Source organism: Neovison vison, chromosome 7 (genome assembly GCF_020171115.1).
Source record: "Neovison vison isolate M4711 chromosome 7, ASM_NN_V1, whole genome shotgun sequence".
Classification (NCBI taxonomy): domain Eukaryota; kingdom Metazoa; phylum Chordata; class Mammalia; order Carnivora; family Mustelidae; genus Neogale; species Neogale vison.
Window position 1 is genome coordinate 161503354 of NC_058097.1, and position 17644 is coordinate 161520997.

At 35.4% G+C, this 17644-nt stretch overlaps 1 protein-coding gene across 4 annotated transcripts in view; it reads left to right on the forward strand.

The window, feature by feature from the left end:
- The window catches only part of FAR1 (fatty acyl-CoA reductase 1), a 69541-nt gene that overhangs the window by 33542 nt on the left and 18355 nt on the right, over positions 1 to 17644 (forward strand). For all 4 annotated transcript variants that reach the window (XM_044258879.1, XM_044258877.1, XM_044258876.1 and 1 more), the window contains exons 2-5: positions 3656 to 3851; positions 7336 to 7511; positions 14360 to 14539; positions 16882 to 17059. In XM_044258879.1, coding sequence (XP_044114814.1) covers positions 3663 to 3851; positions 7336 to 7511; positions 14360 to 14539; positions 16882 to 17059 — 723 coding nt within the window. In that variant the 5' untranslated portion in view covers positions 3656 to 3662. The remainder of the gene's footprint in view (positions 1 to 3655; positions 3852 to 7335; positions 7512 to 14359; positions 14540 to 16881; positions 17060 to 17644) is intronic.

Below are 17644 nucleotides of genomic sequence, written 5' to 3' on the forward strand. Positions count from 1 at the left end.
TTAATGACTGAGCCACCCAGGCGCTTCATACATCTTCATGACATGGTAACGAATTTCTCCAGCTTTGCTCTTCTTAGTGCTTGTCTTGGCTATTCTGGTTCTTTTCTAGTTCCATAGCATTTTAGAATCTTAGTTTCCATCCACTTGTAAAACAACTTAGAGTTTAATTGGGATTGTATTGAATCTAAGGATGGTGAACTGACATTGTATAAAGATGTCTTCTAATCCAGGAATATACATTGCATATCTATTTATTTAGGTATTATTTAATTTCTCTGTGTTTTGTAGTTTTCAGAAGAATCTCAAATATCTTTCAGATTTATTTCTAACTTTTGGTAGTTTAAAAAACAATTTATTGAGATGAAATTTATATACCATATTAATCATTTTATTTTTGAATTTTTTATTTTTTTAAAGATCTTATTTATTTGTCAGAGAGAGAGAGAGCAGAGGCAGAGGGAGAAGCAGGCTCCCCGCTGAGCAAGGAGCTTGTTGGGGAGCTCTATCCCAGGACTCTGGGATCATGACCTGAGTTGAAGGCAGACACTTAAATGACTGAGCCACCCAGGTGTCCCTATATTAACCTTTTATTTTATTTTATTTTATTTTATTTTATTTTATTTTATTTTATTTATTTGAGAGAGAGTGTGAGAGAGAGCATGAAAGTGGGATGAGGGGCAAAGGGAGAAACAGACTCTTCACTGAGCAGGGAGTACGATGTGGGGCTCCATCTGATGTGGGACTCCACCCAGGGACTCCGGGATCATGACCTGAGCCCAAGGCAGAGACTTAACCAACTGAGCCACCCAGGTGCCCCTAACCATTTTAAAGTGAAGCAGTGTTGAACAACCACCACCTCTGTCTAGGTCCAAAACATTTCCATCACTGTAGAGTAAAACTAAATAAGCAGTTTCTCTTCACTACCCATGCTCCTCACCCCTCAGCCCCTGCCAACCACCACCAATCTATATTCTGTCTATATGGATTGATTTATTCTGGATATTTCTATACATGAAATCAGTGTAGTATGTGATGTTTTGTATCTAGATTATTCACTAAGTATGTTTTTAAAGTTCATTTCCCTAGTGCAGTGTGTGCCAGTTCGTCATTCCTTTTTATGGCTGAAGAGTATTTAATTGTAGGTGTATGCTGTTATTTGTTTATCCGTTTAGCTGTTAATGGACATTTTGAGCTATTTGTACTTTCTGGCTGTTGCAGACAGTGCTGCTATAAAAATAGGCATGTACGTGGACTTGTTTGAGTACCTGTTGTCAGTTTTTTAGGAGTGGAATTGCAAGGTCATACAATTCTGTGTTTAACTTTTTAAGGCACCACTAACCTTTCCCACAGCAGCCGAACCATTTTACATTCCCACAAGCAGTGTACATGGGTTCTCTCTTTACTCATCAGTATTGGCTATTTTCCATAGTGTTTTGGATGGTGTGATAAGTGGTATAGTTTTTTGTTGTTGTTGTTACTTCATTTTCTGTGTTGCTGATGTATAGAAACACATTTGCTTTTTTTTCATGTAAAACTTAAATTTTGTGACCTTTTAAATTCACTTAATTTAAATAGTTTATGTATTTATTGTATTTTCTCTGTTCATCTGAATTTCTGATTTTCACAGGCTTTCTTACTCTTCTGTTCCTTTTCCATAGTAGTTCGTTTATTTTATGGATGCAGTATTCTTGTGAATGGCTTGAAAAATTTCTGTTAGAATTTAAATTCTCTTTAAATTTTTCATTCCTTTTGTTTCCTTTGTGATTGATCCTGTTGCTTTTCATTTTGATCCTTAATTTTGTTAGGCATTTCTTTAAATATCTGGTGATCTTTGGTTATCTATTCATATTTATGAAGGGCCAGGATGACTGGTTTTGGTGGTTCATACTGGCTTCCTCTCCGTTATTTGAGGTCTGTTTTTCCAAAAGGGATTTTCTCTAGAGATTATTGATTGAGAATTCTGTGTGAGTTTGTCTTAAAGGCTAACAGGAGTCAGGTAGGCTTAGGACCTAAAATTTATTCTAAGGCTCAAGTGCTGTGAGACTTTATTCCTTTTGGTTGGTTTAATTTCCTCTCTCCTGATTCTCGATCTCCCTCACCAAAATTTGTGGATGTTAGGAGCGCGGCCAGGCTCAGCCATATTTCTCTTTTGTTTTTAGAACCCATGCTGGATGTTCTTCTCAGCAGAACTGAATACTAAGCCTTGGGAGCTCAAGTTTATATAGGAAATAAGACTGTCACAAGTGGCTCTGCTGTTGTGTGAAGCAGTCCTTCAATTACCTTGATTTCCCTACGCTTTAATACACCTGCTTGATCCCGAGCTTGGTCTTCTCTGTTCAGCGGGGTGGGATATCCCTTGGCTCCATGCAAGTCCTTTTCTATGCTTGCTTTGCTTTAGTTGCTGTTTCTTCTGCTTTGGCTTCTCTGTCAGTTTAGTCTTGGCGGTTTCTTCTAGAAATAATTTCCTTCTTTTCTTCCATCTCTCCCTCCTTTCTGCTTGTTAATGGGTCTATTTCTTCAGATTGTTATGAATTTATTATTTTATCATTATGAAAAATTTGGACATAACATAAATATGTCTACTCCCTAGCATAAAGAAAATGTAAATACAGTTGATGTTGAAAGCTCTTCTCTGATTGTATTGCACTCCCTCCTATGCATCTATTAATATTATCCTGTGTGTGCATTTCTAAACAATAAAGAACATTGTTTTGAATGTGTTTGAGCTTTGAATAGTGACATACTGCATGAATCCTTCTGCATCTTGTTTTTTTCCTGTTCATCATGGTTCTTTTGTTTATTTGTTCTCTTAGTATACTATCTTTTCTGCTGTTTTAGTAGAATTTGAACAGGGAAGATAAGTCAGCCAATATATTTCTTTCTGTGACTTTTTTAAAAGGGAGAGTTAAGCACCTTTTGCATATTTTGTCACTACAGACATGGAAGAGAAAGGACTTGGTGTTACCTCTTCTTATTCCAGCTGGTGATGATAGGTGAATATGATACTTCACCATGTTGTACAAGCTAGGCTATTGAGTCTTGCTGCTGACCTCTATTTAGTGTTATAAATCCTTTTGGAAAGAGAGAACTAGGATTCATTTGTGTGTAGGGTTTAGCAGAGGTTTAAATGACGATTTGGGTTCTTACTGCTGGAAGGAATTTTTAGAGGTCATTTAGTACAAACTGTACTAAAGAAGCCCAAGCCCAGAGAAGGTGAGTGATTTGTCTGGGGTGATACAGGGGGAAAACAGGGATCAGAAGCCAATTTTGCTGTTCATTTTTCCTGCCACCTTACTACCGTGAGCCAAAGATTAAAGTCCCCTTTTGTTAACATTCGACTTTAATTTTTGCCTATCCTTTAAAATATTTTGAGGGGTGCCTGGGTGGCTCAGTGGGTTAAGGCCTCTGCCTTCGGCTTAGGTTGTGATCCCAGGGTCCTGGGATCGAGCCTCGCGTCAGGCTCTCTGCTTGGCAGGGAGCCTCCTTCCTCTTCTCTCTCTGCCTGCCTCTCTGTCTACTTGTGATGTCTGTCAAATAAATAAATAAATAAATCTTTAAAAAAATTAAATGAAATATTTCGATACCAAGAGATTTTTAGTACATAAGAATTAACATAAATATTTGAACTAATGTTCATTTGCTGTGTTTTCCTTAGGATCAGAATGGTTTCAATCCCAGAATACTATGAAGGCAAGAATGTCCTCCTCACTGGAGCTACCGGTTTCCTAGGGAAGGTACTTCTGGAAAAGTTGCTGAGGTCTTGTCCTAAGGTGAATTCAGTGTATGTTTTGGTGAGGCAGAAAGCTGGACAGACACCCCAAGAACGAGTAGAAGAAGTTATTAGTGGCAAGGTAAGTGGGGGAAAATGATCATTTGGAGGAAAGAAAAGAATGTGTTTGTATGTATAATTATTGTAATCATCAACAGCTCAGTTTATTTCTTTAGTATTCTGAAAAAAATTATTGAAAAAAAAAATCCTACAGAATGTCAATATACTAGATATGACTTATGATCAGTAGGAGAAAAATAGCTTTCCTCTGTATGGGTAAAGTTGTATGACAAGTTCTAAAATACTTGTATGTTAGATATTTAATGTGTTTTTAGAATATTTGAAACCTATTACTTGTAATTACTAGGTATTTTAGATAGTATTTAGAATAATAATTAAGAGGTGGTTTCTAACTAGGACCTACTATGCTGTTAAGCACTGTCCTTTTATAACACTTAAAAATTTGTAAGCACTGACTGCTCCCCACAACCATATTAAGAAGTAGCAAAGTCACATACTCCTATTTGAGAAATAAGAACATGATGACAGAGGGGTCATTTAGGATACAAGAATAGGTCATACATTTTGAAACTTTAGAAAAATATATTGTTAAGAAAAAATGGAAATGAGCTGGTAAAATTATCTCACAGTCATAAGCTTTTAATTCTCCGAATAAATGAATTTATCTGACATTCATTGGCAGTAAGTTTAGTGTAGTAGCTATGTAATTTTTTAGTTAGTAGGTAGTATCTAGTATCTTTTAATCACTTGTAATTAGTATGTTTTAATCCCCCCTCCTAACAACTCCCTCCCCTAGTAAGAGGTTATTTATTGTTACTCATTTCTTATATTTCAGAAAACATTTACTGTACATACTCAGTGTTGGGCACTTGATTTGTTGTAGGGGGTTGAATTCAGGGAAAAATAACATAGAATCATTGCCTTAATGGGCAAGAGAATTTTTAAGAGGGAAAAGGGAGCAAGACAGAGTATAGAAGTGTCAAGAAAGACTTGATAGGAGCGATTACTGATGTTAAAGTCTTGACTGGAATTGAGAGCCTAAGTAAAATGTCAGAGGTTTGGCCATCTCCTATGGGGTCTCTAGGGCAGTGGATCTAAAAACTTTCCTCCACAGTAAGTCTGATTTTTAGAGGAAAAGAATACCTTATACTTGAAGCCTGAAATTTTATTGAACTTTAGTAATTTACCTAATAATAAACTATATGGAGTTTGGATGTCAGAAGCTCCTCCCTCCTGGCCTGGCCTCCCAGTTGTGACAACCAAAAATGTCTCCAGACATCACCAGATGTTCCCTTGGGGGAAACATTTCCCCAAGGTGAGAACCACTGATGAATGTCTCTGAGAAAAGAAACTCCATTAATATGGTGGTAGGTTGAACTAAAATAATTGACCATGGGATAAATTCTGGAAGGGGAACAAAGTATATTAAAGAGGCCATTAGTGAACATAATAAAGTAGGAACTGGTTGGGGTGCCCGTGGATTAAACAAACTGGAAGAGATAGTGTTGAATAAAGATATGGAGGCTAGAGAAGGGAAAAGTATCAGGTCTGAGATGTAACTTACGAAGCAGCATGAGCCTGTCTATCTTGTTTGTTTGAGGTATCTGATATGAACAGGAGTTAAAGGTCATTGGCAGTGTGGGAGAATGAAAAGTGTAAATTCAAGGTATTAAAAGTACTTTTCTGGTCATTCCTCAGGTTGCTTTTTTTTCAGCCTGTCCCTTAAACATTGATATTCTTCAGAGTTCTATCGTAGGCCTTGATCTCTTCTTACTAGACCCAGTTAGGTGATTACTCAGCATCCTTTATTTTACATGAGATGGATGGTTATATTTTAATAGATTTGGAAAAAGCTTTATCTAGTCTGGACCAACGGTGCTCATCACTGCTGCTATCTGGGTGATCTTCTCTTCCCAGGGGTCCCTGTATATGATTAGTAAAATCCATGTGTAGTCTGGCTCTTCTCTTCCCTGAACTCCAGACCTGCAGACCCAGTTGCTTCTACTAGACCTGTGTTCTGGGTGTCCCACAGACCCTTTACACCCAGCATTCAAAAACTGAACTTGTGTCTCCATAACTGTACTTTGTTCTCTTCCCAGGTCTTCCACTTAATTAGTTTTATTCACTTAAACTAATGTTTAAATGAAAGTTTACCATGTTTACATCTTGCCAGACACTCAGCTAATTGGGACCTTAGCGCTGAACAAAATAGATGTGATCCCTGTCCTTGTGGAGTTCACATTTCCTTATCCCTCATATTTAGTCACTGGCTAAGTCTTATTGAATTATTTTAACTCCCCAAATGTTAATGCTCTCTCACTTCTAGGTAGTTAACATATGCTGCTTTCTCTGCCTGGAACACTGTCGTTCTATTTTATAATTTCTGGTCCTTCCCCAGCTGGGTTAGTTTTTCCTCTTGTACAGTCTCATAACACTGTAATATTACCCCTATTTTATTACCTTTAACATAGTATTTTAGTTGTGTTTACGTGTCTGGCTTTTCCTGTCAGATTCTAAATAGACTGCGGGAGAGATTGTTGGTTTGTTTTCTCAGTGTCTAGGAGGTGCCTGGCTCATCTGAAATGCTTTGTAGATGCTTTATAACTAATACAAGAACACGTAAATGTTGAAATCACTAAATAACAGTAGTGGAAGGGAACAGTTATATCCATTAAGGGAGTGAAAATGAGCATTATATATGCTGTATTGATTTTCTTCCCAGATTGAGAATCTCTGCTCAAACTACAGATATGAACTTTAAATGAAGTGGAGACTCAAAAGTATAATAGAGCAGTGATCTGGAGGTAGCATCTGTATTTCTTTATAAAATCCGAAATGAAAAATTAAATTTGACTCACAGTTGAATGTGCCTTTACCCTGTAATCACCTTAGGATCTAACTGATTCTTTAGTTGATTTATTTCTTCTAGTATACTTAAGGAATATTGTATATATGATATTTCTCAAGTTTGTCCAGATTCTAATCTGCATATTTGCTTACCAACTTTTGTTTTCTTCAACATACTTACTTTTTTTCCCTTCTAAAAATGTTGTAGGTTTTACAGATTTAATATAGATCATGAATCATGGCATTTTACTGTAATCTACTGTAACAGAATAAAACCAAAATAAAATGAAGTGAAAAATTAAGATCTGGATTTTAGAAATCTAATGATCATTTTAAACATTGTCCTGATGTCAAAAAAAAAAAAAAAAAACAAAAAACCAAAAAAACATTGTCCTGATGTGTATGCTGCTTAAATCTATTCTGCGGGACAGTACAATATAATCTAGTCAGCAAAGGCATGGGCAGTTCAAATTTAATTGCAAACTACCAGCTCTGTGTCTCAGAGCCCTCATCTGTAAAATGGGGATAATAATGTGGGTTTCATGGGGTATTTTCTTTACCCAATGGTAGCAGTTAGGAATAGCAGTTTTAGGATTAACATAGTTGGAAGTTTTCAGAATAGCAGTCCTTGGTGGGGTGCGGGTGGGCTTTATAGAAAGTTGAAAAATACTGCCCTAACATTTTATCCCCTTGGATAGCTCTTTGACAGATTGAGAGATGAAAATCCAGATTTTAGAGAGAAGGTTATAGCGGTCAACAGTGAACTCACCCAACCAAAACTGGCTCTTAGTGAAGAAGATAAAGAGATCATCATAGATTCTATCAATATTATATTCCACTGTGCAGCTACAGTAAGGTTTAATGAAAATTTAAGGTAAGTAAACGTATGTATATGACATTTGAGCTTCAGCATCGTTTAAAAAATTTGAATTCTTTTTAGTGAAATCGTTCTGAAAGTGATATAAAACTGTTTGCCATATGTTAATTGTGACTTTCAGTGTCCTAAAGAGTGTTAAGAGAATTTTCTTCTTGTTACCAGTTTAGAAACATTGGGCAACTAGTCTCTATATTAGAAGAAGTTGCCTTGAATTTAACTGTAAGGCAGGGAAGTATGGAGTAGGAGAAAGAAATTTTCCTTTAGTAGGTATGTTGGTCTTAACAGCTAAATAGTGTTTGTTTCCTCTTTGTTTCAGAAGCCTATATCTCAGTGGCTTTATTTTTTTATTCTGCGCATATCCATCTGAAAATTAGAAAAAAAGAATTCAGGTTTTGCAGAGTAAGGTAAAATGGCTTATAAATTTAAGTCATACCTTCTTTTTTCTTTTTTTTTTAAACTTGGTAGCATTATTAGGGATAGGCAACAGTGGACAGAAGTTTAATTAGAAAAATAATTTTAAAAAAAGAAAAATAATTTGGACTCCTGTCAGGATGCCTGTTTCAAGAAAAAATAACATTGTACGTGTTGACTGTTTTAAAAAAATCTCACAGATCTGCATTTCAAATAATGGTTCTTAATTTAGAGGATTCTTTTTTTTTTTTTTTTTTTAAGATTTTATTTTATTTATTTGAGAGAGAGAGACAGTGAGAGAGAGAATGAGCGAGGAGAAGGTCAGAGAGCGAAGCAGACTCCCCATGGAGCTGGGAGCCTGATGTGGGACTCGATCCCGGGACTCCAGGATCACGCCCTGAGCCGGAGGCAGTCGTTTAACCAACTGCGCCACCCAGGCGTCCCTAGAGGATTCTTTTTGATGATATGTTCAGAAATGCTGTTTTTTTTTTTTTTAATTTTATTTATTTATTTGACAGACAGAGATCACAAGTAAGCAGAGAAGCAGGCAGAGAAAGAGGAGGAAGCAGGCTACCTGCTGAGCAGAGAGCTCAGTGTGGGGCTCGATCCCAGGACCCTGAGATCATGACCTGAGCCAAAGGCAGAGGCTTCAACCCACTGAGCCACCCAGGCGCCCCACAAAAATACTGTTTTTTAATGTTTATCTAATTGTATAGACTTATGCCAGTTAAAATAGGACAGACTTTTTTAGGATTTAAAATTACTTGAAACCCTTCTTAAAATGTTTTTAAATTAAATTTTGTTTATAAAGAGTTTTTAGGGGCGCTTTGGTGGCTCAGTGGATTAAAGCCTCTGCCTTCGGATCAGTTCACAATCCAAGAGTCCTGGGATCGAGCCCCCCCGCCCCGCATCAGTCTGTCTGCTCTGCAGGGAGCCTGCTGCTTCTTCTCGCTCTCTCTCTCTCTGCCTACTTGATCTCTGCCTGTCAAATAAATAAATAAAATCTTTAAAAAAAAAAAAAGAGTTTTTAGATTATTTCCTGTAAAGTCTTTAATGTAGAAGTATAAATCTTAATTGACATTTTATAATGTGACAGTTCAGCACCAAAGCATTACAGTAAGTTTTGCCTATGTCCCAGGTGAGGGCACTGTGATAGTCACTTACATTTCTTTAATAATACTTTATAGTTTTCGGGGTAAATTTTTCCATTCATTATTTTATGCCATGCTGAGGTTACCACTGTGATATTGTGGGCAAGTCCATTTTATACTTGAAGAAGTTGAGACAGCACTGTGTCCTGGATAGGACATAAGTTTTGGAATTACATACCTTAGCTCTAATTTTGAGTTTATCGTTTATTATCTGGTGATAATTATTTATTTACTTTCTAGTTGTTTTAATACAGCCATTATGTATTCATGATTCAAGAGTGACAAAAGAATCTCAGTAGAGCTATAGTAATATTTCACTTTCACAAAAGGTATGTGTACATATTTGTGTATTTATATACATTTTTGATACTTGCCACTTACTGTCCTTGGACAGTATGATAACAGGTAGGTTTTTAGTATTAAATCATAATCTAACAGATATTTCCCTCCATAGTTCTAGCTTTCATTGTTTTTCATAACCAAAAGAAAATTCGCACAGCCTTATGAAACTGTTTTAAAGAAAAAAAGGTATATATTTACTGGATAATTGTGGTATAGTCCCCATTAGCTTAAAGTGGGAAGTTGATTTGCAAACAGAACATTAGGATGAAACTCCTCAAAGGAACCTTTACGGAGAATGACCAAAGTACAGTCCTTTCAGGGAATCTTTTCTCTTTTTTCCCCTTAGAGTAAGCAAGTCTATCATTGAGGAAAGGGAAATCTTTTCATTATTCTTTCATCTTTACTAGAGATCTCATAGTGCAAGGAGGATATATAGAGGAATAATAAAATTTATTGCCTTGTTAAGGCATCTATATTTACTGACCTAACCTTAGTCATTACATTGAAATTACTGTTTTCTGTGAAGCAGTTTTAATGTATATTAATGTATAAGTGGTGATATTGCAACATTAGATTTGGGCCAGACATTTTTTTATTATTATTTATTTATTTATTTATTTGAGAGAGAGAGACAGTGAGAGAGAGCATGAGTGAGGAGAAGGTCAGAGAGCGAAGCAGACTTCCCATGGAGCTGGGAGCCCGATGTGGGACTCGATCCCGGGACTCCAGGATCACGCCCTGAGCCGAAGGCAGTCGTCCAACCAACTGAGCCACCCAGGCGTCCCTGGGCCAGACATTTTAAAATAGTGTAGGTTGGTGTATAATAACTGCTTAAAAAACACTCTTCATAGTCATTTTTAACTTTAACGCCACAAATTAAAAATGGCACAAAGACTTTATTGCCAAGGCAAAAAATAATCAGATTTTACTCCCAACATTATAACCCAATATTTTGGAAGAAGCCAAGAAAACTTGTACACAGATTCTTTTCGCAAAGTCCTAATAGTCTAAAAAGGGAGATAGATTTTCTTAAATAATTGTAAAGTAGGATAGAAAGTAAGGGGTCACTGAAGAGTATATATTAATTTCTGTGAGAATTGAGAGGTGGTAGAGCTCATTGATTTTCAGATCTGATGGTTTATAAATCTTGAGGTGGGAAAAGGTGGGTCGATTAGGAATTGTAAAGAAATACTGACAAAAGATGAGAGAGTGATATTGAGAAGAATGAAGGGAACTTCTTGGTTGATTCCGGGGTCTGGTGTTTCTAAGGTAATAAAGAAAGTAAAGGTAGGACAGTGGAGTTGAGAATAAAGGAGTGTCAAGAAACTAGAGACCATGATGAGGACAGAAAACAGGCTTACAGGGAGAAATGGAAGGGCAGATGGTATGCTCTGGGGGAAATTCTTAGTATGCGATTTCAGAGATGCAGCAATTTAAATGTGAGAATATGCGAATATGAACATATGCATATGGGAGTAGGTAGTTTGAAAGGTGTGGAAGTAAAGATGGATGATGAGAAGAATTAAGAAGCTATTACGTCTAAAGGGCACCAACTATCCCACTTCAGAATGCATTATATGAATCTTAGGAATTTCTGGAAAGTGTGTTAAAAATGCAGAATTTTAGACTCTATTTGCAAAATTCAGAATCTCTGGTTTGGGATAATACCCAGGAATCTTTATCTGTAATGAGACTCCCGAGTATGATTTTGAATTATAGATGTCTGGGTCCCCTACTGTAAGATTGATTAATTTGTCCCTAGATGTCTGTATCTATGTCTTCATTGAATTAAAAAAAAAAATATTAGCAATACTGATGAGATCTCTTCTAGGAAGTATTTTCTTTGAAGTGGGGAAGGGGAAAGAGATATCAAAATGGTTTGGGGAACTTATTTAAAATATGATTTTTCAGGGGCACCTGGCTGGCTCAATCAGTAGAGCATGTGATTCTTGATCTCGGGGTCATGAGTTTGAGCTGCATACTGAGGTTAGAGGTTACATAAAAAAAATAAAATCTTAAATATGAATATATATGTTCATATATATATAATTTAATATTTAAAACTATATAAATAAATATATACATAATATATATAGTTTTCCAGGCTTCAATTCAGATATTACAAAGTGTCTGAGGATGAGGTCCAGCAATCTACATTTTTAATAAGCTCTCAGGTGTTCGTCATGCCAAGCTGAGATCTCTGGTTTAAAGTCTTAGAAGTATTACCAACACAGATTTTGAACCATCCAGGATATATATCTGCACAAGGCAGATGAAGAAGATTTACTGGCAGTTCAAATAGAGTTCTTTCTTATTTATTTATTTTTTTTGAAGTGACTTCTATGTCTACATTAATGACGGACCATAATTAACAAAGATGTGTTCATTTTGCCCCCTCCTCCAAAAGCTAATGTTATTTGAGATGATTTATGGCTCCATATAATCAAACAATGGGAATATTATTATTTTTTGGCTTTCTGATCTAACATGTCAGGGTCTCAGCCTAAAGTTTGGTGGAGTAGAAATTGAATGGTGGCAAAACAGAGTGAGATTATTAGCCTTGCAGAGATACTGAGAGTTACTTATGTAGGTATATAACGTGCTTTCAGGTTTGTGCTCTCAGGTACAGGGGTAGCAGACAAGGTACAGGAATGTTCTCTCTGAAATTACTCCTTATTTTCAGTGACCCAGAAATTCTGTCACTGTCCTCAGGAACCTGTAACAGAATATCCTTTGTGTACTGCTCCCAAAACATTACTCTCCCTTGCTTCATTGTTTTACAAATGCAAAAGAAAATAGCATATTGCCTTACAGTCTAGTGGACTGTATCCTCTCTGTGACATGTCTTTTTTGCTGAATTTCCATTTGAGCAGATTTTCCCCCCTTAGTTGAGATAAAGAAGCAAAAAGATACATTTGTGATCATAAGACCTCAAACCAATTACTTCATTAAAAAAAATATATATACCTTCCAGTATGTTTTCATGAACCCTTGGATACTATTAAATTAAAGGAAAAAATAATGCACAGGACTTTTTCTCTCTTGAATTATTTCTTGTTCTTGGTGACCCAGAACTTGTTGTCCTGTCCTCAGGAACCTGTAACAGAATATTTTCTGTGTAGTTCTTCTCAAAACAGTACCCTCCCCATCCCCATTGTTTTCCAAATGTGAATAGATATCAAAGGACTGCTTTATAGTCAAGTGAACCAGATTCTATCAGTGACATATCCTGGCCTTTTAAAAGAATAGTTGGATTTTTTTCTTCTTAAATACTGAAAATGTAAGAACTTGGGGAAGTTCTTAAAAACTATTATAATTTTAAAAACATTCCCTCGTGGTCTGTCTTTGAACATACATTGTTTTACATAAAATGTAAAGAAAGAGCTTCTGATTTTACTTAGGGAAACAATTTCCACATTTCTAATTCTTTTCATAGTTAAAATTTTTGTGATGTGATGGTATTCCACTATGTTGATACATCATAATATGTGTATAATGTTCACTAAGTATAGCAAATTTAGGAAATTTTTATTTCTTTCTTTGAAAAATTACAGTTAAAACAAGTTTTTCCTTTGAGTTAATTTCATTAGGTTAACTAGATTAGTAATTATGTCATTTCTGTACTTCCTGGTACTTTGTGTTAATCTCTTTTGAATCAGTTATATCAGTGTGGTCACCAACAATGTATTACTTGGCCAGTTTTATGACAGTATTACTGGGGTTGAGTATATCAACCTTTTTTTCGTTCAAATAACAAGTAAAAACTACCCACCACCTCATTACCATTAGTTATATTTACTGAATGCCTGTTTTAGTGCCTGTTTAGGAATGAGTAATGCTAAATATTTGCAAACTGTTTATTTCATTTAATTTTATACAAATCCTAATAGGTAGACTGTTCGCATTTACAGGTGAGGAAATTGAGGCCTGAGTGCTTGACTAACTATATAAGGTCCCTGAGTGCTAGCTCATGAGGAGCCCAAGTCAGAATTTGAACCCAGGTCTTATTCCAGAGTCTTGTTCTTAATCCTGCTTTACTTTACAATATATGTATTTTTAAAATATTCATGCAGATTTCCCATGTTTTCATACTTACCATATAATTATTTTAAATGACTCTATTCTTTCGTTATGATAAAATACCTGCTTTGTTAAAGTTTATTTATTTCATTCATAGTAAACATTTATGTTCTCTAGGCTTTTGCTATTACTGGATGAGACTTCATTATTTTTCTGCATATATATTTTTGCATTTGTGAAATTATTTACTTTGGATAAATTTCAATGAGAGATTACTATATAGATCATTTTTGTGTTTTGCATGTGCCTCTTGTGACAAAATATACCCATTTTATTATAATACACCTTTGAAATTGTAAGTTGGTCTTTAAAAAGTATTTGGATTAATTGCTACACAGGGAAATAGACATATTCTTACTTGATTATATGTTAATATGACTTAATGTTTCTGAGTTTTCTTTGTCTGTTTTACCTTTATTAGTGACTCTGCCTTAGCATTTTAAAATTACTTCACCATTCTGATTACTTATTTGTAATTCCATATCATGAAACAGTGTATTTTTAAAAATCAAGGTGCAAGAGAAGTGTAACAGGACTTCAAAATGTATGTATAAAATTCAAAGACTGAAGTTACTTGTGTTTATTTCTGGGTAATTTAAAAATTTTAATTTTTTTTTTTAAATCCTAGTGTGAGGCTTCTTTTATAAAATCAGAATATCTTTCTTTTTAACCTCAACTGATAGAATGGATGTACTTTATATTGAAATAAGATACAAGACCAGACCTAAGGGATCAGTTGTAAAGAAACAAAAACATCTCTGTCTACTGGAAATAAAAATATTTTAGCAGGTGAAATAAATGACTTTCTAATTTTTCACTGGGAAAGCTTCCTAATTTTTCATTGTCACTTTTCTTTTATAGAGATGCTGTTCAGTTAAATGTGATTGCTACACGCCAGCTTATTCTCCTTGCGCAACAAATGAAGAATCTGGAAGTATTCATGCATGTATCAACAGCATATGCCTACTGCAATCGAAAGCATATTGATGAAGTAGTCTACCCACCTCCTGTGGATCCCAAGAAGCTGATTGATTCTTTAGAGTATGTTTGTTTTAAATTGATACACATTTGATTTGATCCCCAAACCTTGGACCCATGTTTATCTATTTGTGTGTATTTCTTGGTCTGTTTCAGTTTCTCTCTCTTTCTCTCTCTCTCTCTATACCTACACATATTTATATATTTATCTTTTCCTTATTCAACCAATTTTTACATATCTACTATGTTCTTACTGTGCAGATTTATTTCTGAATCTTTCACATTTGACCAGGTGTGAGGGTTGGAGGAAGGTCTCTGAACAACCCATCCATGATATTAGGGCCTCTGTTTTTCAGGGAGTTAATCTAGCAACTATAAGAAGTGCCTGATACCCATGGAGACTAATGACTTGGCTGTTCAATGGCAAGGTTCTAATTGATTAAAAAATTATTCTTTTTTCCCCTAAGTGGAGAGTATCTGTGTAGAGGCCTTAAATTATTAGATGATCCAGTCCCATTCCTTTAAATGACACTCCTAGTGTTGTTGTTTATTATCTTTCTGAGGATTAGGATCATATCAGCAATTATTTGAGAAATACTTGTGAATATTTGATAGATATGGCATAAGTGAAGTCAGCAGGGTCAAGATGTCATTTACTTGAGGCTGCACTTTCTCGTCAAGTGAACCAAACAAATAGGATCAGAGCAAAAACAAAAAGAAGGGTCTTTTCTTCTTTAGTGGACTAGAGTTATGGAAAATTCTTGGTCTATCATATCTGAACATACTCATTAATCAACTCCAATAACAGCCCTGTGGACTTTGTCCTCCTTTGTTGTTCTGTTTCCCTTAGGTTTCCTTTCTTCTTAGAGATCCTATCTACTTTCAGCTCTGTCTATTGTCCCTGCTTTCTCAAATTACTTTTTTCCTAAGGATGCTAGAGAGTGTTCATTGTTTCCCCAAGTTTTTTCCTAGAGTAAGCACATATAAGTCTTCTTCTTTAAGGCTTTCCTGCTGATCAGTCTGAGGAGGAAGACAGGTTATAAGAAAATAAGAATAGGAGTTTACCAAGACATTCTTAGAGTTCCCTGTTTCTGTTTTCTGACTCCATTTCTCAGATGGTCCCAAATACTTCTCCTTGTCCCCGCAGGTCAGTAGTCAGAAGCGTTTACTATCTCAGGGAAAAGTTGAATGCAGAAACTAAAGAATGTTTTTACTTTTTCTCTTTTTAGTGGTTGGTATATCTAAACATCTAAGTTGCTGAGAAAGCACTTGTAATTCTGTATCTCTTTTCTTTGCGCACAAAGAAATCTAGCTAACAGATCATTTTAGGGCAGCTTATAGATTGGCTCTGTAAACTCACTCCCAGTGATGAGGCTTCCTGGCTAACGTCTCTCCTTGGTTTAGCCAGTTCATACTTCATGCTGTTGTTCTAGTGCAGCAACTGTTCCATTTTTTAAGACTCCTCTCCACTGTGGAATTTTTCCCAAGTTGAGTAGCAACCTCCCTTCAATTTCCCTAGATTCTTTTTCTTCCACACCTAAAAAGTACTTCTACACACAGAAGAAAACTTAGCTTGGTAATCTGTTTTATGCTTCCTCGTCAGTTAGTATGGGTAGTTTTAGAGTGTGACATTATACTGAATATACAACTCTGTATATAACATTATAGACAAGAAGAATATCTGAAAACAGGTACATAACATGGTGGAATTGGAAATGTAGAATTGGAAAGACCATGGATATCACCTAGTATATCACCCTCCTTTTACAGATGATCAGAGTAGACCTTTTCTTCAGATACACTACGAGAATTAGAGGAATTTTGTGACTTCATAGTAGGTTGCTCATTGAATTTTTATAGCATGGTTCAGTGCATTTTATCATTTACCTTAGTATTTGTTAATCTTGCTGGTGAGAACGTAACAGTTTTAAGGGCTTTACATGAACTACTTAGATCCTTAAACCTTTTATATTAATTATAAATGTGTGTTCATTGCAAGTAATTAACATATGTGCTGTTTTGGTGGTTGTATGGTGGATCTGTAATTCCTAATCTGAAACCTTTGTGGCCAGATATATCTTGGAATTTCTCTGGACGTCAGTAAGGAAATATAATCTGTGTACTCTGTAATATGAAGTAACTTCAGCTAGATCTGGGATAGCACCCCTGATCAAAAGCGTATGAAGTATTTGAATATTTACCCTAAGTGGTACTTTTTAAAAGGCCATAAATCGGTTCAGATCAGTTATTACCACCACCGTATTATTATTATTATTATTTTTTAGTAAAAGTTGTTAAATCATTTGAGTCAGCAACAGATATGTTGTATATGCAAAGTTAAGTGGTTTTGATTTTATAGTAAAACACCTGAAAATATTTTTGCATGCAATTTCTTTGCTAACCAGGTGGATGGATGATGGCCTAGTAAATGATATCACACCAAAGTTGATAGGAGACAGACCTAATACATACATATACACAAAAGCATTGGCAGAATATGTTGTACAGCAAGAAGGAGCAAAGCTAAATGTGGCGATTGTAAGGCCATCGATTGTTGGTGCCAGTTGGAAAGAACCTTTTCCAGTAAGTTGTGAGAAATCTTTGTGAATAATGGAATTGAGAATTTTAAGTCTTATCTTTGTATAAAAAGAGTTTGTTGTTTGTTGTTTAAAAAGAGCAGTTGTTTGAGCAGGTGTTGTTTACTGTACCTGGCTTACTATGGTAAAATTGTTCTCATTCATAGAAAGAGACACTTATTGGTACTTTTTTGTAATGTGATGCTGTGTATATAGAAATACAGATAAACATTTAAAAAATCTTAACTGATAATTAAATGAAAGGCTGCCATGTTGTCTGGAGTCAAAGTAGACCTTGCATTTTACGTTTTCTCTGTAACTGGCAAGATATTGGACTCTGACACATCAGCATTTGTTGGATTTTAAAATTATTTACTTGTTTTTTTTTTTTTTTTTTTTTTGCACCATAGTTTCCCTTGTGGAGATGAAAGAAATAGAGATAAGAGTATTCAGGAACTGACTTTATTTTGTTTGTTTTTGCGTACCAAAAAGAGGCAAGCCTTCCAAGCCTTCCCTGTAGAGATCATAAGCTTAGAAAAGCATAAGATATGATATGATAATTTGCTGTAGAAAAGCAGGCTATTAATGGTAT